Consider the following 23,853-nt stretch of genomic DNA (forward strand, 5'->3'; position numbering starts at 1 on the left):
AGGTTCCGTTTCCTGCTTTTTTTTTTTTTTTTTTTTTTTTTTACCGCAATGCATCAGACACCGAGGGCGAATCCCAAACTGCTCCTTCGTGTACACCTAGTGCACTGGAAGCCATTACCATTTATACTGTATAGGGCACATGTACAGGCAGTAGGGTGTCGTTTGGATCTTTTTTGTACCTAGACAGAGGACACTGTAACACACACACTCACTCACACACACACACACACACACACACACACACACACACAGGGAGTGAGGGGGGGGGGGGCAGAGAGAGAGAGAGAGAGAGTGAGAGAGAGACAGGGAGAGGGGGGAGACAGGGAGAGAGAGGGGGGAGGGAGAGAGAGAGAGAGTGAGAGAGAGAGAGAGAGAGAGAGAGAGAGACGCACAGTTTATTTATTCAGAGCTTATAATCAGTCCGCGCTCCAAATGCAAACTAAAAGCAGCCGGTTTACACCTTTAACAGATTTTTCGGAATATTTATTTGTTGTTGTTTTTTTTGTCAAGATTTCCATCTGTCGACACACGTATGCGTGTTGAGTCGTCGGGAAAAGGTCGTTTTTGGTTTTAATACGCGCAGTTAGGCATAAAAAACGTGCATACGCTCAACCTGCAGCGAATATTTTTATTTTTATTGGCCAAAAGGGTAAAAGGAGAAGATTAACAAATAAAAAAAAATACAACACAGGGACAACAAAAAGCCAGAAGGGTAACGAGAGGACAGCAGCGCCGGAAAACAGTAATGATTGTGATTAAATGCGTCAGAACAGCTGTACCTGTATGTGCATGTGAACTTGTCAGGAACTAAAACGACATGCGTGTTTTTAGTACAATAAGATAATAAACCAAAACGCATGGTCCCATGTTAGTGATCCTTATAGAATCTTATTCCTTACTAAGACAGCTACGCATGAACCGACCCTTCAAAAAGGAGTTAAAATCACTATATATGTTTTAATGCACGTACACAAGCGTGTTTATATTCTCGTGATTAGGCATACTTGTGTACAGATGTGCACACGGTCCTTCCAAACATCTCAGGATTGTGGGTAGAGTGAGGTATTGCACTTAGAAAAAAAATTCTGAAATGATATGCAAGATTCTTAAAACACAGTTATAGTAGTCAAGCGGTTTAAAGTCATGTTTTTTTTTTATTAAAATCTGCAATAAGTCTAGAAAAGTGATACTGAAAAAATATTAGCCATTAATGTGTTTGACGGTAGCTTGAATGCACGACTTTTGCACTTGTTTATGATGTTTTTACCCTCTAGGAACCTTTTAGTCGCAGTAAACTCGACTTGTACAGTTATGGATGCAAACCCACACAATTCTTCCATAAATGTTATTACAGCATGAATGCTTAGTTTGTTTAGTATCAGCTCAAATATTGAATAAAGTTGCAAAATGCATTTATTAGCTAAACTCCCTGATTGAGTCTGAATAGGACCGGATCCCTTCTCGCTTGTAAAACTACAGTGCTGCTGACATAAACTTGACGACCCAAAGGTGCCAGTTTCCATACGCACAAGAAGAAACAACAGATTCGTCTTGAGCATCTGCCTCATCTCTGCATCTCTGCAGGATGGTACAGCCAGCATTCCACTTCCTGTCAGGCATGTCTGCCAGGTGTTTCCTCTTCCTGTGTGTGCTCAGTGCTCTCTGGGGTGAGTTGACTAACAGATTTTCTAACAACGCTGATTAGAAAATATGAAAGCTAAGGACCATCTTTAGTACTTCTATTATGTACCCACAGCTTCATATACAGCAATCTACCTAACTATGCATCCTTACTCGACCCCATTGCTTTTAGCTCGCCATTGCTGTCATACTCCACCCTTATGACACAGCAGTACAAACAAATGATATTCAATAATATCAAAAGATGATTATTACAGCTTAGTGACATGTAATCAGTTCTTCGGGATGCTACTTATCTTTTAGACATTAATAACACAGGTTTCAAGCATAAACACCACGCTTTAATCAAACTGTAAGCTAAAAATCAATGTTTGCTCTTGATGCAGTTATGAAAGATGTGTCCTAGCACAAAAAATAGGGTGTAACTGGGATTTTACTGGGACTTTACTGGGACTTTACCGGGACTTTACTGGGACCACAATCATAATCATTATTACAGTTTTTTGGAGTAAGTGATGATATATATGATATAATCGACTATGATATTGCTAATACTCCTTCTGAGTATAATTGTATTTATGTTTTGTATTTACTGACATACTCAATTTTAGGATTACCAAATGAATAGTAGAAACGTGATATCTTGGGCAGTAAATAGGTATATTGTGATATGATATCTTATTATTGTCCATATGCAAATATAGAAATCAATGAAACAGCATGATATACTGTACATTGAAGGCAAGCTTGTGAAACAAAGGAACTATTGTGGTATACCGTGTTATTGTGTGTATAAGGAAACCTACAAAGCTAAAGCTATTGTCTGGAGCGATAAGTGCAGCATACCAGCGATATTCTCTAGGGATGAGTCCTACATCTATTAAAAATGTATACATTCGAATCAGTATAGGTTTACATAAGAGTATGCCAAATTTTCTTTAAAGAATATCAAAACTAATAAAGTGCTGACATCCAATTTTGAAAATAGCCTAAATAGTAGAGATAAATAATCATGGATATATTTTTCAAAGTGTAGCTTTACTGTGAAATGCTCTTCATGTTTTTTACCCCCTGGTATCACTGTAGTGATGTTCTGCATCAATGCACAAGTGTGGTTCTGTTTAAAAGGTATATTTATCGATGTTCCCCTGTGTGTGCTCCAGTCTCTCTGTGTAATGGGGCGTGTGCAGAGGTGGATTCGGACACTGAGGCGGTAGCAGGGGAAGGCTTTAAACTGGGCTGCATTTCCTGCAAGATGAGAGGAGAAGTGGAAGCCAAAGCTATCGCCGACTGGTACTTCAGGGCTAAGGGAGAGACAGAGTTTGTACATGTGTGTTATCTGTGTGTATTTGGTTATAAATGTGTATATACAAGAAAGACACCATCAGCAAAAATATAAGTAAGCATTAAACTAAGTAAGGAAAATATTCGATAATCAGTAGATGTGATGCATCCAGGCTTTAAATTATTAATGAACGACACATCATGCTTTGTTTCCATCGTTGTGGAACATCTGCAGCACAAGTTAGTCTCAGCTTATCACACAGTTTTATTCGTTCATTCCATCACTAGCCTCTATTCGTTCTGTCTTGTCACATTGTGCTGGAGGAGACTTCTTGCATCGTTCCACTCGTACACCTTATCAACAACTCTTTAATAAATAGTAGAACAAATGCTGTAATGAAAACTGTTTGATTTACGTAACAACTAGAGCTATTTTTAGAGCTGCTGAACAATCCGGTTTTAAAAGTCTGGGCCATATTAAAACAAATACTTCATAGATTTGTTTTTACAGAAGACTGCAAGTAATAACTGTGACTACGGCTTATCCCCTCAGTAGAAAATTTTACTTGGGAAGCTGTTTGAACCCTGTAATGTACTGCTGACACAACAAAGCTCTGATAAACCTTTAAACACTTTAAAGTGCTTGACATTATGATGTTGTTTACATAGATCTATAACTACGAAAGCGAGGCGGCCGTCATAATCGACGACCGCTTCAGTGACCGCGTGTACTGGAATGGCAGTAGAAATACCCCTGACCTGCAGGATGCCTCCATCTATATCCACAATGTGAGCTTTAACGATTCGGGAGTGTACCGCTGCTTCTTCCGCCGAACCCTTCTCTATGATGCCTATGAGTACGAGACTACCGCCACCAAGGTGGTGCACCTCACTGTAGTCGGAAAAGGTGCAGTATTTTACAAAAAATCTACAACATACATGCAAAACCACACGAAAAATTAATTCAGCTGCAGAGTGTCATTTATAATGGATACCGTATAAGGTTTAAAATGTTTCTATCTGTACTTGTATTTGGATTTATACCTGATTTGGGGGTGAATCCAGCGCTCTAGGAAAAAAAACAAAGGTCGAAATACCAAGACATTAAGCATTATATGTGATGGTTCCTAAACCAGGACCCTCACTGACCCTGACCAGGTGGTTTGCAAGGATGAGTAAAGGAATGCTGTACATTTATGTTAATAAACACGGTATCTGTTCGTCCTGTAAGCTTCAAATCTGACACCCACATGAAAGCAAATCCTTTCAGTCTTATGACTATTTCTGTGTCCTGTGGGATCTTAAACCTGATACAGTGTGTAAAATATCTGTATCTATATTCGTATCTGTAAATCACATTATCTATCTAAATCACATAATTCATATTCGCTTACATCCTGACTGTAAAACATCCTTTGTGACGGTCATTTATCAGTTAATGACGAAGGATTGAGACATTCATTAAGATGTATAATTGTGTGCTTCACATTGTTGCAGCACTAATATGTGAAGACTGCGAACGTTGGTCAAATTGCAGGCAAACACACCCGTAGAGCACACAGACATTTGGCTATAGTTAAAGACATCTGGTGTGAAATAGTATAAAACAGACTGTTTTACGAACGGTAATGTCCTAGATTGTTATAGTGCTTAAGTTAAAAAAATCATGCTTCAATTGTTTCTTTGAAAAAACTTTTCATAGATGATGGCACCATTTTACCATTAGGTTTCATCTATTATACTGGTTTCTGACTGGCCCAGCAGTACAGCTTTAAAGTCATGAGTATGAATGGTATATTAGGTGAATAATCACTGAAGCTGTATAGTAATCACTGAACAAGTTGGAAATCAATTTTTTTTTGTAATTATTTGAACTCTCAGGAGGTCAGGAAATATCTACGTATATTTCAAAGAGCTGAGACATTTACTCCCGTGTTAGGGAAAAAAGACAAGGTTGTAGGAATGACTAAAGTACAGTAGGGGTGTATATTGAAAGGGTATGACACAGCAAAATAGTCTATTTAGAGTAGGACCCAACTGTGCTAATGCTGAGATTACTCTCCCTTTTTCTAAATTACATGGGGCATGCTAGTAATTCTCTCTTGCTTTCTTTGTTTTTCTTACTTAGCGACACGCGGTACGGCCTCCATCGTTTCGGAGGTAATGATGTACGTGTCAATCATCGGGCTGCAGCTGTGGCTGTTGGTGGAGATGATCTACTGCTACAGAAAGATCGCTGCGGCCGGTGATGAGGCCCTCAGAGCCAGCGCGTCAGTACCATCTTCACCTTTTCTTGTTCGATATAACACTTAATATTTGGATGTACTTACTGACGTGTTGTTCTCTAATAATTATTATAATTCTTTTTTCCTATGGGAGACACCAGTTTCAGATATTGTGACAGGCTTCATTAAATTTAGAGACTTTAAGCCAAAGTTCTGTCAACGATGTCTCGATGTATCCATGACAACCAATGGAAATAATGATTTTTGTCTAGGTTTATATATTTATGCAATGCCTTTATATACATAACTTTACTTTGGTCATTTTCAACCAAGTAGCTAGTTCTTCTATAACAATACCATTCTGCTACCATACTGGACTGTGAAGACTAGCATGTGCCTCATGTGAGCTGAACATGTTCAGGATGGCCGGAGGATGGTATATCTGTGGTATTATTGTGGTAATTGTGACCTTTGGAGCACTTGCCAATGTTTCCTATGCTATCGTTATATTATCTGGTTCATGGTTCATTAGTGCACAGCTAAATGAAAATACAAAAAAAAAAAAGATGGAGCTTATTGTTAGATTTATTTTCTCATACTGTATACCCTAATGATGTATGGATACAGATGAGGCAAATACATATAGCTATATACTATAATAAAGAGTTTTCTCTAAGTTATTTATTAGCAAAGCAACAAACCTGAATATTTTAGATGAATATTTCTCCTATTCTTTGTCTTTTATTTTATGGCATATATTCGGGCAGCGGTGGCTCAAGCGGTTATAAGGCTCTGTCTTAAGGATCGGGGTTTAAGTCCAGTGCTCCCAAGCTGCCACTGTTGGGCCCTTGAGCAAGGCTGGTAATCCTGAGATGATATGAGATAGAAACCTTGAGAGGAACCAGATGCAAAAATCAGAACCCATGCTTATCTGGGTCACACCGGAAAGCTTGAGTTTTTGAGAAGGTTTTTTTTTTTGAGGAGGACATTGGTGGCTCAAGCGGTTAAGCCTCTGGTTTGCTGATCAGTTGATTGGTGGTTCAAGCCCCAGCACTGCCAAGCTGCCACTGTTGAGCCCTTGAGCAAGACCCTTAACCCTCTCTGTTCCAGTGGTGCTGTATCATGGCTGACCCTGTGCTCTGACTCCAACCTCTAAACTTGGGAAATGTGAAGAATGAGTTTCACTGTGCTGTAATGTAAATGTGACAAATAACGCTTTCCATTCTATATTTAACCCGTTAATAATTCCTTCTGTTTGTATGTTTATGCAGTGAGGAGTATTTAGCCATAGCATCGGAAAGCAAAGATAACTGCACAGGAGTGCAGGTGGCTGAATAACAGAGGTGGGTTCCATATAATATTGCTGAAATCTTGGTTTTCTAGACACATATCACTGAAATTTAGACACAGAGATTTTTCAGAGTGTTTTGAGGACAGCATGTGTGTTCTGCTTTATAAAGGCCACTTCAGATAGACAGGGGCAGAAAATACGAGGTCAGGAGTGACCTGGAGTCATCTCTGTTTGTTGATGTAGTCCACTGGCTGGCTGTCAAAAAGCTTAGACCAATTTTCACAGCTGCCACTAGTAATCTCATGTCTAAGTGGCATACTGTCATTTAAATTATTACGCAATTAATATCACGGTTTGAATCGTAGCAGCTGACTGATATCAATGTGTAATACATGTAGACAGTTAATTAAACTTGAGCAAACTTAAACTTCATGCAAACTTGAGTTACAGATAACTGTTTTAAGACTTTCCACCAATTTGTAGCTTGAAGTAACTGTTAAAAGTACTAGATGATCTACTGAATTGTTTCTTCATTTTGTTTGTTTCAAATTCATCTCAAATCTGTTTTCAGGCTTTACCTGAGTTACCCTCATGCCTCTTCATGTTCCTGTCTTCTGCTTCCTCCTGACATCATGACAAATATCCAGTTGGATTCTGCCCATTTTTCTACTTTTTACCCGATCTTTTAAGCCAAGCCTTTCGATGTTCCTGCACCGTTTTGTGGTCGTTTCGAACCGATCCTTCTAGTTTCACATGAATGAGTTTATAAGAGTATTAATAGATCAGTATAGAGTTCAGGAGAGCTTCAGGAACGAGTATTGGCAAAACAAATCCTTCTGATTTGCATGAATGTAAAAATAGGGCATGATTATAGTCTCTTATGTATATTGCACCTCAAACATATGCTTTGATATAGAAAATAATCGAAATGCATTACCTGTCTATTGTACATATTACGGTTGCCACCTGCTTATTATTATTATTATTATTGTTATTATTATTATTATTATTATTATTATTATTATTATTAATAATAATAATAATAATAATAATAATAATAATAATAATAATAATAATAATAACAATAATAATAATAATAACATTTTAATTTTTCTTTTTTTTTTCAGTGTTTTCAAAACAAGCAGTAAAATCCTATTAATCTGTTTTATTAGTTTATCCCACCAGTTACACTTGTCCTGGAAGTTTTGGGCCAATTTTGCCCTTTTTCTTTTTTTTTAAAGCAACAATCAGGCATAAAGAAAGCTACAACAAGCAAAAGCTCTTCTAGAAATTAAACAAGCACAAAAATGGCCAAGAAAGAAATCCTAAAAAAGAAACCAAAAAATGTCACAGAACCTTGTTACATCATTCGCTTTAATTTCAGAGTAATTTCAAGGATTTTCAACCGAAACGGTGTGCTGGCATGTTTTACAAAAAAAAGGTGGCAACCCTAGTATGTATTTCTGCACTGAATATAGTACAAAAATTTTTTAGCAATAGTCCAATGTTGCACTAGTGGTCAGTAAGGAATACACTGAATACAGTCATTTTCAGGGCACTATTTCTTTTCCATGGTGTATTACCACCATGCAATGCTACTAGTGCATGCAGTAGCCTACATTTGTATGACAGCAGAACAATCCTGTTCCTCTCATTCAATGCTGGAGCTACTTAGATTATCCATATAAATCCTTAAAATGTGATGCAACTGCTTTCAGCCAAATCTACAAGATGTAGATCCTTCCTATGGGGCATTGTGTGCTTACTTGTTCAAAGAAGTAAGACTTATAAACATTACTGTTTACTGAATACAAAACAGAGAATGTAATAAATCAATAAGAATAGGACATCACCTTCTGCTACTGCAATGAAATATACGCAAATAGTTTTATGCACTTTAGTCTCTTCGGTGAATGCATGATCAATCGGTAATTAAGCAAAGCAAATACTGTGTATTAGACTCTCCATAACCTACTTCTGCTCTAATATTCGACATATTTTTATGACAAAATTCTAATCTATCAGTGGAAAAGGAAGAAGGTGAAAAACTGCGAAGAGAAGATTTATGACTGAGTACAGTATGTTTGGAGGTATTATGAATATTAAAGTAAGTGAATAAATAAAACCTTTGGATTTTTTTGTATTTAATAAAGCTTGATTAAGGAGAAATAGTGTATAATATAAACACCGTTTCTCTGAAGAATCTAAGGTGAAGGTGGATGCAAGTGCAGAATAAGTTATTTAATAAGGAACAGAAACATAAAGACTAGGATCAAGGCTGCAAAACACAAAGATGAGAGCAAGTCTGTAGACCAACACGTGACCAGACCTGGTTGCGTGAGGATCACGGAAGGCAAGGCAGACAGAAAGCGACGTCCTCAGCCGAGTGTAACCGATGCTGTCTTAAGTGCCCAAGTGTGACTCATGCGGTCACACAGTTGTAGATTGCTTTGAACTACAAGTTAAAAACTAGTTCTTCTACATTGTGTTGAAGAACATTGAACGAACAGATACTGAACTGAAGGCATTCAGTCATCTGAACAACACACAGATAAGCTTTTGAGTCTTTAATTGATCTTCCCTCACATGTTCTTCCTCTCCCGTACAATCATATGACAGAAAAGGAAAAAAGTGGAGCTAAAACAGGGAAAAACATTCATATAGACATCAATTAAATGTGAAGTTTCATAATTTTGTGTGGATTCTTTGCATATTTAACAATTTATTTTTCTATACCGGTTACACAAGCATGGTGCCCCAACAACAGTGAATCCTTTAAGGTGACAGGAAGCTGCTCTTAACCTTGGCAGTGAGCAGATCCAGAAGAACCAGTTTTCCTAGAAACGTTTGTCCTGTCCTGTCCTGAATCAACAGCAAAAGTGTACACATATCTGGAACTTTTTAATAAGGTACAGGAACCATTAAGCTGTGACACAAAACTTGGTATAGGAACATAACGAGGATCAAGACGGGAGAACAGCAAACACACTGTGACATCAAGAGAAGCTAGACAATGTGAAAAACATGAACTGAAATGAATTAAGGTAAATAATCACCAAACACAATGAACAGAGGAAATAAAACATTACAATCAAAGAAGACTTGAACTCAAATGTGAACAGTTGCCATCTGGTGGTCTGGCAGGGAAGTGTCTCAAATATCTGTGACAGGGTTTCCAAGTGGCGCAGGTTCTCTTTAACCCCTAACCACAGTGGCAGTGAGAATCATCTGCGTGCCTTATTGTTCATGTGTGTAAGCATACCGAGATCTTCAAAGTCAAGTATGTGATTATGACAGTGTTTGAAATAGCCCTGCTACAGAATCCAATTTCCTATCAGACCATATAACAACATATCAGGCTGGCCACTTATCTTAAGTGCTGCGTAAGCTGGGCTTTTGATGAAGGTATTTGATCAACCCTCATCTGCTTAATTTTAAATAACGTTCACAGACTGAAAGGTCTACCCAAGCATGTTGTGGTGGATTAGTGTTTAAAGGCTCTGGGCTGCTGATCAGAAGGTCATAAGTTCAATCTGCAGCCATGCCAGGCTACCACTGTCAGTCCCTGGATCAAGGCTCTTGTTCCTCTTTGCTTTAGGGGCACTTTATCATAGCTGGCCCTGTTTTCTGACCTCACATAAGCTGGTACATATTAAGAAAGGAATTCTTTTTTTTACTGAGTGACAGTAATGTCTAATTGAAACCTGATTTGGCAAAAATCTGGGGTCTCGTATTTCATCCAATTGAACCAATCATCTTACTGCAGAACAGGTAGCAATAAGTGATTTCTTTCAAAGTACAAAACCTAGGTAGGAAAACAAACTGGTGTTCCTAGAAAATTCAGTGATACAAGGTCAAAAAACTCTGGTACAGACAAATAAGGTAAGGACAAGAAGACAACAGACTCTGACTTCTACCTTCCACCTCACATGTTCTTGTATTATGGCTTAAATATAAGGAGCATTCCTCAGAGTATGAATTTAACAAGGAAGACATATACAGGAAGCCCCTTACTGTGAAAACGTTTGTCTTCCAGAGCTCTGTGCCAACGTGTCCTTTTGAAACAACCAATGCATGAGTGAACACAGCATGACGACCAAGGATTCAGCAACAGACTTTACGTATTTAACAGCAACGTGGAATTCAACAGACATGTATAATTTAAAGTGCTTTATAAAAAATATGATTATCACATGGCCTACTTGCTGATATGAGGAGCTCATGCTCAAAATAAAGCGTCTATCTACGCTATTTTTCTTCTGTTCCACAGTTGCAAAAAGTGATTAAGATAATTCACATTTCTCCTCGTGGGTGGAACGTCACAGGTCACACACATCCACGTTATGGGACACATCCACCTATAGATACATCCACCTATTGCCATGATTTTGGGTCACTGAAAGAACATGAAAAGAAACTCCACATGGAAAATAGATGTGCTCAGGATCTAACCTAGTATCATCTATCTATGCATTTACATTTTCAACAATAATAATGAAGATCTCTCTCTCTCTCTCTCTCTCTCTCTCTCTCTCTGTCTGTCTCTCTGTCTCTCTCCCTCTCTCTCTCTCCCCTCGTGTGTGCCATTGGCGGTGGAAGTGAGAGCATACTACTGTAACCAGCTTACATGATCATAACATGCCCGTTGGCCGGGAGCGCGCCTGAGTGTGACTTTTCGCGAGGCCGCGCATGACCGACTGAGAGAGAGAGAGAGAGAGAGAGAAAGAGAGAGAGAGAGAGAGATACTTTAGTGTGTGTCTGTGTGTGGTGTCTGGGTGTCATCAGTTAAAGCAGCTACGAGGAGTTTAAAAATCCTTCATCTTCATCTACTCAAAGTCATTTAGATCAGTATCCGGGTAGCGCGATAATTCATGCGCGCGCCTCTCATACACGTCGCACCCCCCCTCATGCGCTCCCCTTCTCTCTCTCTCTCTCTCTCTCTCTCTCTCTCTCTCTCCCACTTTCCTGCTCGCGCGTATTGCAATTACTGTATACTACATTTTACTAGTTCGGCATCTTTCCCCTTACTTTTCCGCCGACAATATGGATTAAATTGAGGTTAATTCTGTGCCATATCTTATCCACTCCGTGCAGCCGCCGACATGGGCATTTCTAACGGCCGCCTACATCCTCACACGGCGAACCGATGTGGGTTCTTCTAGCCCGGATGAGGCTTGTTAGAAAGTACCGTCAGATTACCCGGTGAGGCGGGTGGGTGCGTTCGATGCCGTTGGATCATGTCCTATGTGTCTTCACAAGGTAAGGGCTAAAATCTAATAATTAGGCCTGTTCGTCTTTTCTCTGTCTCTCTCTTTCTTTTTTTACCAGCATCCTCATTCCCTTTCTCCATCTCTCCCCCTGCTGAGACGGGCTCGGAGCGCGTTGCGTAATTCGCGGATAATGTGTGTTTAGACCAAATACTGTGCATCTAATAGGATGCAGTTTTGAAAGAAATTCTTTTAAACGTCGGGCATCAGCTAAAAATCGCTTCCATGACGACGGTTGTTATGCGACGGCTGCTATAGCGAAGCGGATCGAATTCTCATCCGTTACCTGTTGTTGGATGATTAAAGCACTTTACACACATTGTGTTAGATGGATAGATAAATAAATATCGTGTGGCACTTGATTTCCTCAAATTGGAAAACGAAAAACAGACAAGCAAAGAACCGAACGTAGGAAGTTTGTTCCGTGTTTTCACTTTAACTTTGATCCAGTAACCCAATCACCGGAATGCGCCGACCAGCGACAGAACGGAGCGATCCAACCTGCGCGTGACGGCGTGACGCGGCTGTTACGCGCAGATGCAGCTGTGCGCTCCAAGGCCAAAACAGTTCATTTATTGAAGGCGAAACGACCCCAGGAGTGTGTAGCAGCAGTGTGTGGATGGTAGTGGTGGGCACAAGTGAGGAACACACTGACGAGATGCATGCACTAAGAGGGACTCGAGAGTAACAGGACCACTTCAGTTTAAATGGCGAGGTCATTTTTTTCTCTGCTCACTCACACACTCACTCCACAGGACAATGGACGGAGAAAAAAAAATGAAACTATATTATATTATATTATATTATATTATATTATATTATATTATATTATATTATATTATATTATATTATATTATATTATATTATATTAATGATGGTACTCACTCACTATGGTACCGTTAATGATGTGCACACTCAACACTAGTACAGATACTTTTACAGCTGCAGTAATCTAGGATTAAATACTTACTGGTACCAATGATCTGGAGGATATGTAAATCATAAAAAAACAAGCCTTAGCAAAAGTTTATTAAGTCGCTGAAAAATCTGTTTGGAAAAAGGAACTCTGGACTGGAATAGTAGTATGTGTTTGGATATCAGTTGGCTACACACTATAGGGACCATCTGAGATCCTGGAAAAGGATCTTCATGAACATGTGTGGGAGTCATTCAAATGTAGATTGTTAGAGAGTTAATCATGGATAAACTTAATGCACAATTAAGAAATCTGTTTTCATATTTCTAAACAAAAAGTGAGGAGTTTGGGGTCAGCTGGTGAACTGCAGTCTGGACCCAGGAAAAGTATTTCAGCAGATCATACAGAGTTTTTGGAAAAATACACTAGCACTGAAATGTATGAAAAAAAAAAAAAAACTAGCTGAAGATCAGGGAAACAGTTTGTTTTTATTTCTGCAAACACTCCATTGCAGCAAATCACATGCTTATGCAAATGATTTAGCTGAAGGCATCTCATGAGCCAAGAGATTAGCTTAAAGGCTTAAGACATTAAATCAGAGAGAAGAAAGTTTTCACAGTGATTTAAAAAAAAAGTTATCTACCCTCTCGACGATTAGCAATAAAGACGAATGGACAGAGGTATGTGTTCATAATCTCCATGTTAAATGTAAAGCCATTTATCTGTTCAGAGTTCATGACACTAGTCAGAAGTGGAGTTGCTACAAATCTATATATTACCACTTCAAATTGTCTTAGTTATGTCCACAAATGAATAATTACTTACTCACTCACTCACTCATTTTCTACCACTTATCCGAACTACCTCGGGTCACGGGGAGCCTGTGGCGCCATCAGGCATCAAGGCAGGATACACCCTGGACAGAGTGCCAACCCATCGCAGGGCACACACACACACACACACTCTCATTCACTCACACAATCACACACTACGGACAATTTTCCAGAGATGCCAATCAACCTACCATGCATGTCTTTGGACCGGGGGAGGAAACCGGAGTACCCGGAGGAAACCCCTGATGCACAGGGAGAACATGCAAACTCTACACATACACAAGACAGAGGCGGGAATCGAACCCCCAACCCTGGAGGTGTGAGGCGAACGTGCTAACCACTAAGCCACCGTGCCGCCGAATAATTAATGAAATGAATTAAAACGTAAATATTGTCACCGTTCAGCCATGGTAACTGTTTATTTGTATTTTACTAAGTAAAGATTCTGCTTAGTCTAAGAAAAGTGACATCACATGCCACACTGTGCTTCATAACCCGGTCCAGCTGATCTTTAATGTAATCAATTCCAACTATTTTGATTTTTGATTTTCATCCATTTTGTTGAGTTGAGTTGAATTTTACATCCGGGTGATCTGATGGGCAAGCAAATGATTTTGTTTATGTACAGGATGATAGACTTTAGTGTTTTGTTCTGTTTAAGAATTCTTCCATTCATGCTAAAACAAAAAGAAATCTGGCATACTGTACTTTTGATATTCGTGACACTTACTGTGTTATTTTCACTTCCTGTTCTTGTCTTTGCCCCTTTTTTTGACGTCATCCTGTTTCCTGTTGTTACTGTTTCATTCATAATCAGAACGTTTATTTAATACTCACATATTTTTCTGTCTTGTGGTGAAGTTTTGTCCATGTTAATGTGCATCATCACACTTCTTTCCCTTTCCCCCACATTTCCTTACTCCCCAGCGTTGTTTCGTCTTCCTTGTTCTTCCCTTTCTGAGAATAAATTATACTAGTTTGTCTTTCTCTGTATTTCCAGTATTTTGTCCTATGCTATGGCCTGTGACTGTGATGATTCCTGCTTTGCCCTCAGTAAATCTGTCGATAACACACTCTTGCATCCTACACAAAGTTACAGGTCTATTATCCTTTAGTGGTTGTATAGCCGAAACAGAATTTATGACTCTTCCGATATATTCATGTTCATCCAAAATTGACCTTAAAGAAAAAATGTTATTTAAAAATTCTATAAGGAAAACCCTCTTATGTAGGGTTAGGCTTTTGTCTATAAATATATACATATCTTAGAAAAGCAACCCAAAGAACCCTCTATGAGAAAATCTGAACTATGAACTGAATCTCATGGATTGACTCTAACACTAGAAAAAAGCTAAAATGGGATTTTTCACTTGAGCACAAATTTTCCCACAAAAACAGCACCAAATTGTACTATTCGTTTATATAAATGCTTGTTCTTTAGGTGGTGCTTTTAATTAAAGGACAGTAAAATGCACCTCTAAAAGACATTTAAGCTACAAAACCTCAGGGAGCAAAAATGTACCTGTGCTGTGAGTGACAGTGAGTGGTTTCCTTGGCTGGAACATACTGTAAGACAGAGATTTCACACTCCAGCTGGAGCCATTTGTCCCACATGATCGCTTTCCAGGTGGAAGATTTGGCAAGTTTACGGCCACTTTACATCCTTCCTCATATCCTACCTTCAGGCAGAATTAGAGATATCAGAAAACGTTTTCATCACATACCATTGTGAAATGATGACAGTAAGTGTGTACGAATCACAGAAATTAAGCCATTTTATTTTTATGTGAAATACTGTAGGAGCATTAGAAGTAAATTGTAGACTTTTTATAATTTTTAGTCCAGACAAGTTAAAAATCTTAGGGCTGTAGTGGCTCCCGCAGGGCAGCAGTGGCTCACGCAGGGCGGTGGTGGATCACGGAGGGCAGTGGGTGGTGGTGGTGGCTCACCCAGGGCGGTGGTGGCTCATGCAGGGTGGTGGTGGCTCGTGCAGGGTGGTGGTGGCTCGTGCAGGGTGGTGGTGGCTCGTGCAGGGCGGTGGTTCATGTGATTTAAGCTCTGTCACTGCCAAGCTGTCACTGTTGGGCCCTTGAGCAAGGCCCTCTCTGCTCCAGTGGTGCTGTATCATGGCTGACCCTGTGCTCTGACCACAACCTCCAGCTTAGGCTGTCGTCTGTGTGGAGTTTTCCATGTTCCTTGTGTGCTCCTGTTGGTTTGGTTGGATTATCAGGTTTCCTTCCATGTGTGTATCTCTATATTGTGACGTATGACTGGCAAACAAACCAGGGTTTATTCTACCACCTTTTGCTAAGGTTTGTGACCCTGACCAGGATACATAACAAGTACATACCGAAAATGAATAAATACAGGTATTTATTTGTAGTTTCTATAAACATATCGGACTGTAATGTTCCAAACCTCAACCACACTCATCCCTGCTATCTGTACCTTTAGAAAAAATTGTACTAAAAACTAGTCTGCTTTTCACTGGGATTGTACCCTCAAAGGTATGTAATTGATATATTTAGTTATCTGACTGTAAAGACGTATCATTACCAAGCATCATCAAAGCCTATAATTGGACCTTTGAGGGTACATTTACAGTGCTTGTACCTGTACAGAACCTGACAGTGTGGGTGGCTTCAGGTCTCCAGAAAAGGAGCACTTCTGTCAACGTTCTGGCTTACAGCCAAATCCGCACAGTGCTGAACGAAAGTGTAGTAGTTCAGAACACTACTACAGGGATCCTGTCCATGTCATACAGCAGAACAACATGAAGGTACTGTAGCATCCTGGTACGTCTGTCTCTGAGTGCTTCTAGGGCTTTGTGGGATATCGAACGTATGAATGAGTCCATATGGCCCTCAGGTGCCCCTCAGGCCATGCATGTCGTCGCTGTCGGGCGGAAACCTCGTATCTCCAAAACCATTATTTTTCAGGAAAAAAACACCGTATTTTATTGAGTTATTAAACATTGTATCGTTAAAGTTGTTATTATACCTTATCATATACTTACTGTTATTGTTATTATGCTGTTACTGTTATTATGCTATCATATACTGTTGTGTACCAACATTAACACAACATTTTCCCAAAGTCACGTTTTATCGGAGATACAAGCTTTATGACTTGGGAGCAGGGAGATACGAGATTATGCTGTCATTGATAAGAACGGTACGGACACAGACGTCGCTGCTGCCAGCAGTGTTCAGTAAAGTCTGCGGTCACGTTGAGCCTTTTGACAAGAAACAAGGTGTTAAGAGATTTGCGCTCAAGCTATTTTCAAGACTTTAGATTGGTTAATAACTTGTAAAAATAACAGACCCACGTGGTGACTGACCAATAGCATTGATATGTGAAAAAATATGAAATTGACAAAATTTGGACCTACGAGGTTTCCGCCCGACAGGGACGATACGGTTGCTCTTTGGGTGAGGTATTACACGGCACATACGCTTTGTTTAAAATTAAAATTTCCTCAGCATCTTCTATACCTCAGCATCAACAGAAACATCCCAACCCAACCACCCATTGTGTATCATCTTTAAGAAAAAATAAACCCAGATTCAAAAAAAGAACAGACATGAAAAGAATTTTTTATTAAACTTAGAGAGACGGATCAGTGTAAACTTCACAAAGATTATAACTTTACAAAGTAGAACTGAAAGTTCCAGACTATTTATAGCATGTTTAGACACAGGTGTTCAATATTCTGGAAGATGATATTACAGGATGAAATTAGATTGGCGCTTTAAATAAGTTCCGCTGCAAAGCTGCGCTGCTCAACAATACATTCCACCAAATGTTCCAAGGCATTAAAAATGCAGCTTTTGTGAATGAAGGATCATAACGGCAGAACCGAATAGACCAGTGCTTGTTGTATCAATGGGACACATTAGATTAGATGTGTATTGAGACACTTTTTGAGTTTCATTCATAAAAAATGTACAGGTTAGTAAGTGTTCAGTTAAGTAAGCAACACACCTCTAGTCATGTCCTAGTTATTGATGATAAAATATGCCACCATGTTCAGCACACACAGTATTGGCATCAGGAACACTCGGTATCAGGTCAGAACTCACACATCTGCATGAAGCACAGTCTTTATTCTTTCTATTTTTAGATCGTCTCACCCAATTTTACCAGCCATGAATACTTTGAATAAATTCTGGCAGGCTGGGAAGGTGAAAACTAACATGCTTCCCACGTGCAACATCACAGGGCAGCTGATGCTGATTATGCTTGGAGGAGAATGATAACTGCCCCAAGTAACCCTCTCTGCAGAAACAAATGTTGAACCAAAGGTCCAGGAGGTCAAGGCAGCTCAAGTGTGTTTCGGGTGGATAAGTGTAGAGTCTACACTGTAGACGTTTTGTTTTACAGCAAGGAAAATTTCAGCAGTCCGGATATCTATACATGACTAGAAGGCAACTTTTGATTTGCTAGCGTTACTATGATTGATGGAGAGAGAAGAGTGATGTCTTTTCACTTCAGTAACAGGGCAGTTATATTCCCTTCGATACCTTCCAAAGAAGACATTTTGTGTTCATGGTAATTACCTATATTTTCTGTTTTCACATGATATCTTTGGAGTAAAACACTTCAGGGTGGCTGCTCTAGGAAAAAATCATCAACAGTGGGGTAAATTGATGCAGCCTGACACTGAAGTCAGTTTCGTTGTCACTTTAAAACGTAGAATATATTTTATACTATGTACAGTGTGCAATATACACAGATAACCAAATCATAACATTTATGTGAATTTACATATTTTTATTTTTTTTTACGGTGTATTCTATTTATTCTTAATCCTCTTTTTTTAAATCCAATTCAATTTTAAGTCACTTTTATTCATATAGCGCTTTTAACAATGGACATCGTTCATTCACATCAGCTTTACAGAGCATAAGAAATGTAGTACCAAAAGTTTCATATTATACAAAGATTAATATAATTACAAAAGTACAAGATTAATATTAGATTCATATTTGAATATGTTTGTATTTATCCCTAATGAACAAGACTGAGGTGACTGTGGTGAGGGAAAACTCCCTTAGATGGAAGAGGAAGAAACCTTGGCCACGTTCACACTGCAGGTAAAAGTGGCCCAAATCTGATTTTTTTGGGGTCAAGTGACCAGGTCAGACTTCTTCAGGAGTAGTGTGAACACTCAAATCTAGCCCAGATCTGATTTTTTCCAATGTGGCCGCAGTGTGAACAACCAAGGCGGATTTGATGGGACTTTTACGTCAATCTACATCGACATTCGTCACAATTATGCGCCGGCGAGTACGCACACAAACGTGACTACGCCTACAGAATGGATCAAATAATCAAAAGTTGCCCTCGACATCCTAAAATTTTCAAAACACTGTGTCTCTGTGCTGCCATTACACAAACATTTAGAAAGAAAAGCGAAAATGTTTACTTCCTCCAGAACCTCGCCAACTTTAGCACAACAGCGTGCTGCATGTGACGTCATTGTTATTGTTCGTTTGCGCATGCGGTCCAGTTCGAAACAGTTCACACTGGTATCTGATATAGGCCACATTTTAAAAGGTAATGTGAACAGACAAACAAAAAAATCAGATCTGAGCAAAATATCCGAATTGAGCATTAAGACAATGCAGTGTGAACGCGGCCTTTGAGACTCAAACGTGAACCTCATCCTCATTTGGGTGACACTGGAGAGTGTGGTTATAAATATAGTCTGACAATCGTGTATTGATGAGGAGGTTTTTGTCCTTAAAGACCACATGGAGTTGGCATCTTCTCTTAGAATGTCTGAGAACTTTTGTACTTCTAACTTAAATTCATTCATTGTTTTTATGCTAAAATGACCTTGTTTCAGTCTGAGGTTTGCCAACTAAATGTCGTTGTATCGTATAAATACCTTAACTTACTTTATTTTCTCTAACAGCACATTTCTATGTGTTTTATTTCTCTTATACAACAGCAATTTACCAACTCTGGCAATCTTTTTGCCAATCATACTGTTTATCCATTTACAGTTAAAGAGGCAATATTTACTTTCATTTGAAGTCCCATAAATTCACAGTATATATAACACAGTATTTATAACGTAGTAGTATTCCACCAGTAGAAATAAAAACATTTTTTACCTTTGCACACTTACAAATGAAGTTAATGTTTTGTTAGCAACAAGCTAGGCAGTTTTCTTTCTCAAACAGCAAACCGTATAGTCAGAGTGTTAAATTTAACTAACCCTTGTTACACTGTATATACTGTACCAGCATTAGCGTTATTAATCTAAAGTTAATGCTTGTATATACAGTACAGTGTAAGAAGGGAAGAGGTTTTCCTTGGATTATTTTTGAAGCTGTTGAAAGCCGTGCTGATATTCTGACATCACACCGTAAAAACTGAGAAGAAATTCTAGAAATATTAACTATTATTACATATTTATTTAAAAGAACCATTGTTTGTGCTATTTGATAGAGATGACACTGTTACTATTTTTGTTGCTATATCTATATTTACCAAAGTCCATCCTAATAATTTTTACACAATTTTTTTTAGCATTTTCATTCATTCATTCATTTTCTACCGCTTATTCGAACTACCTCGGGTCACGCGGAGCCTGTGCCTATCTCAGGCGTCATCGGGCATCAAGACAGGATACACCCTGGATGGAGTGCCAACCCATCGCAGGGCACACACACACACTCTCATTCACTCACGCAATCACACACTACAGACAATTTTCCAGAGATGCCAATCAACCTACCATGCAGGTCTTTGGACCGGGGGAGGAAACCGGAGTACCCGGAGGAAACCCCCGAGGTACGGGAGAACATGCAAACTCCACACACACAAGGTGGAGGCGGGAATCAAACCCCCAACCCTGGAGGTGTGAGGAGAACGTGCTAACTACCAAGCCACTGTGCCCCTCTTTTTTAGCATTTTATGCAATGTATTTTGAATTGCATTATGTATGATAAACATTTTTTAATATCAGAATACAAAATCGTTCATAAATACCCATCAAGCATAATCAGCATTTTGCTTAAATGTTTTGTCAGCTGTATGATCAGCTATAAACTGTTTTTCCCCAATCCTTATCTTTTTTCTCGTACTTGATTTTAATACGACAGAAAAAATACAGCTTAAATTCATGTCCTATGCTATACATTACTAAAAATACTTCTTAAATGTGTCTTAAAACTTTCTTTCTACTATTAGTGAACAGAATTAAAGCATTTCTTTAACCGATAACTTTCTATGTGTTTCCTATGTGTACACATGGACTATAGGGTGGTGCTGATCATTTGAAGGTGATCAGTATTGCATTGAATATCGATATGCTGTCTATCCTATACAGGAAGTATTCTTAACTCCAATCGTGAGGACTTCCTGCTCTTCACAGCATGAAACTTTCCTTACTCTCAACACACCTGGTCTAACTCACGACTTAATCATTAAGTGTTCGTTTGGAGCAGGTGTGTGAGCAGTAGGGAAGAGTTTAATCTGTAAAGGTCTTGGTGTTAAGAACCCCTGATATAAATAGTATTCCTGACATGCTGTGGTCATTATTTACATGACTAAAGGAACGGTCACAATGGTGGTTTGTTACAGAGAGAAAAATATTAGTCAGTGGCGAGTGCTCCTGGTGACATGAGGTTTTAAATGGGAACCTTAGTCAGTGTGAGTTTTGCATGCTGTATGTCCAGGTACTTTAACTGTATTGGGTAATATGTGTGTAAAGTGTGTGCATCTTTTGCCATTATTTTAATGACCTTAGGGCACATAAAAGAAATGTAATTTATTTTTCACAGTCAGTGCACTGCCAAGAACAATCCTTCCAGAACGCTGATCTAATGTGCGCTCATATTTCATCCCTCTGGTAGCACATCGTTTGCATGAGTTCATTAACTTTTAATAGTCTTAGATACAGTATCGAACTCTTTGGCTGTTATCCTATCCTGAAAATAATGTTAGTGTTGCTATTTATACAGGAAACGGATTAAAGAGTTACACAACACTGAAAATTATAGAACAACGTCAGTGCCCTATCTGTCTGCGAGAGAGACTCACTGTGGGCTTGCAGTCCATGATGATGGTAGTTTTGTTAGAATAAAAACAGATTTTTGGACATAGAGCGGTGTGAATAGGTCAAGGGGGCACGGTGGCTTAGTGGTTAGCACGTTCGCCTCACAACTCCAGGGTTGGGGGTTCGATTCCCGCCTCCGCCTTGTGTGTGTGGAGTTTGCATGTTCTCCCCGTGCCTCGGGGGTTTCCTCCGGGTACTCCGGTTTCCTCCCCCGGTAAAAAAGACATGCATGGTAGGTTGATTGGCATCTCTGGAAAATTGTCTGTAGTGTGTGAGTGCGTGAGTGAATGAGAGTGTGTGTGTGCCCTGTGATGGGTTGGCACTCCGTCCAGGGTGTATCCTGCCTTGATGCCCGAGGACGCCTGAGATAGGCACAGGCTCCCCGTGACCCGAGAGTAGTTCGGATAAGCGGTAGAAGATGAATGAATAGGTCAACGATCTTACCAATGCATGACAAAAATGTAGCTGTACGGGACCCGGAAAGTACCATTGTTAGGATCTTTTGCATTCGTCATTTTTAAGTAATTAAAAATACTTTTTTAAAAATAAACCCGCAACCGTCGCCTTCCACCTGCCGAGGTCAATAACCACTTCCTTTTCAATGTATGAATTTAAAGCATTTTAGGGAGTATTAAAGCTACACCTAAAAGAGGAGGATAAAAATGCAAGGATAGAAAAGCAAGAGAAAGAAAAAAGAGAGAAAAACATAAATATATAAAGTTAATTTTTTGTTGATTTTTAATGCTAATTAATGGTAGAGAAAAACAGTGTATATACACACACACACATTTTTTAGCTATTGATGTAAAAGTTACATTTTACAGATTATTAAAGCTTGTTAGCTGAAAGCAGAAAATATATAAATAAATACAGGCATTATTTTTATTAAATAAAAGCAGGTATTGTAAAGTGAAGTGTAATAATTGACACACAATTTGTTAGACATTTGGCATTGAAAAGAAAAGATTTCTTTTTGACCTAACAAGAAAGAGTCAGGAGGCAGCAGGCTCAATCTGACACCCACAGGATCTTTAGCTCCTTTGTTGCCATAAGTTGGTGCTTGATGGTTTTGAACATCAACAGCACTAATGAGAACTGAACGCATAAAAAAAACCCCTAAAGTGGAAATATGGTGCATATTCACTCACTACATCATTGTCTTATACACAAAATCACATTTTTATTTATTTATTTATTTGTTATGAACATGCAATCCATCCTTACTCTAATTTGGAAATAAGAATAAAGATAAGACACAGTTTACTGAACAGCATATGTTGTGGTGTAATTTGAAATCTTTTGATTTCACCCAAAAACCAACGCAGTACAATATACGTGTGTTTTGCTCAGTCTAGCATTTAGCTTATAGTGCACATTTCCAGAAAATTGTATCACTGAAATTGTACTGAATTGTACTTTATACACTACACGTGTGCTCACAGACGAGGGTTATACACTACACGTGTGCTCACAGATGAGGGTTATACACTACACGTGTTCTCACAGACGAGGGTTATACACTACACGTGTGCTCACAGACTAGGGTTATACACTACACGTGTGCTCACAGACGAGGGTTATACACTACATGTGTGCTCACAGACGAGGGTTATACACTACACGGGTGCTCACAGACGAGGGTTATACACTACACGTGTGCTCACAGATGAGGGTTATACACTACACGTGTGCTCACAGACGAGGGTTATACACTACACGGGTGCTCACAGACTAGGGTTATACACTACACATGTGCTCACAGACGAGGGTTATACACTACACGAGTGCCCACAGATGAGGGTTATACACTACACGTGTGCCCACAGACGAGGGTTATACACTACATGTGTGCTCACAGACGAGGGTTTTACACTACACGTGTGCTCACAGACTAGGGTTATACACTACACGTGTGCTCACAGACTAGGGTTATACACTACACATGTGCTCACAGACGAGGGTTATACACTACAAGTGTGCTCACAGACGAGGGTTATACTGTACACTACACGTGTGCTCACAGACTAGGGTTATACACTACACATGTGCTCACAGACGAGGGTTATACACTACAAGTGTGCTCACAGACGAGGGTTATACTGTACACTACACGTGTGCTCACAGACTAGGGTTATACACTACACATGTGCTCACAGAAGAGGGTTATACACTACACATGTGCTCACAGACGAGGGTTATACACTACACATGTGCTCACAGACGAGGGTTATACACTACATGTGTGCTCACAGACAAGGGTTATACTGTACACTACACGTGTGCTCACAGACTAGGGTTATACACTACACATGTGCTCACAGAAGA

General features: G+C 39.2%; 2 protein-coding genes across 7 annotated transcripts in view; both read left to right on the forward strand.

Annotated features, from left to right (window-relative positions):
- The first annotated feature begins 360 nt into the window (after positions 1-360).
- On the forward strand, positions 361-8,526 carry scn1bb (sodium channel, voltage-gated, type I, beta b). 4 transcript variants are annotated; one of them, XM_060886778.1, is made up of 8 exons: positions 361-742; positions 1,421-1,509; positions 1,585-1,667; positions 2,805-2,971; positions 3,595-3,832; positions 5,054-5,195; positions 6,422-6,493; positions 7,013-8,526. In XM_060886778.1, exons 3-7 carry the CDS (start codon positions 1,586-1,588, stop codon positions 6,486-6,488), a joined length of 696 nt encoding a protein of 231 aa, XP_060742761.1. In that variant the 5' UTR covers positions 361-742; positions 1,421-1,509; position 1,585; the 3' UTR covers positions 6,489-6,493; positions 7,013-8,526. The 4 variants fall into 4 exon arrangements, with proteins under 4 accessions (XP_060742761.1, XP_060742760.1, XP_060742759.1 ...); XM_060886777.1 differs by having other exon boundaries at positions 361-781; positions 1,480-1,667; XM_060886776.1 differs by having other exon boundaries at positions 1,480-1,667.
- A 2,937-nt stretch (positions 8,527-11,463) lies between these two features.
- The window catches only part of syngap1a (synaptic Ras GTPase activating protein 1a), a 128,576-nt gene continuing 116,186 nt past the window's right edge, over positions 11,464-23,853 (forward strand). For 2 of the 3 annotated variants that reach the window (XM_060886874.1, XM_060886876.1), the window contains exon 1: positions 11,465-11,700. In XM_060886874.1, coding sequence (XP_060742857.1) covers positions 11,679-11,700 — 22 coding nt within the window. In that variant the 5' untranslated portion in view covers positions 11,465-11,678. Of the gene's footprint in view, positions 11,701-23,853 lie in introns of all 3 variants that reach the window. The other variant, XM_060886873.1, reaches the window with a different exon arrangement.

Source organism: Tachysurus vachellii, chromosome 14 (assembly GCF_030014155.1).
Source record: "Tachysurus vachellii isolate PV-2020 chromosome 14, HZAU_Pvac_v1, whole genome shotgun sequence".
Lineage (NCBI taxonomy): Eukaryota > Metazoa > Chordata > Actinopteri > Siluriformes > Bagridae > Tachysurus > Tachysurus vachellii.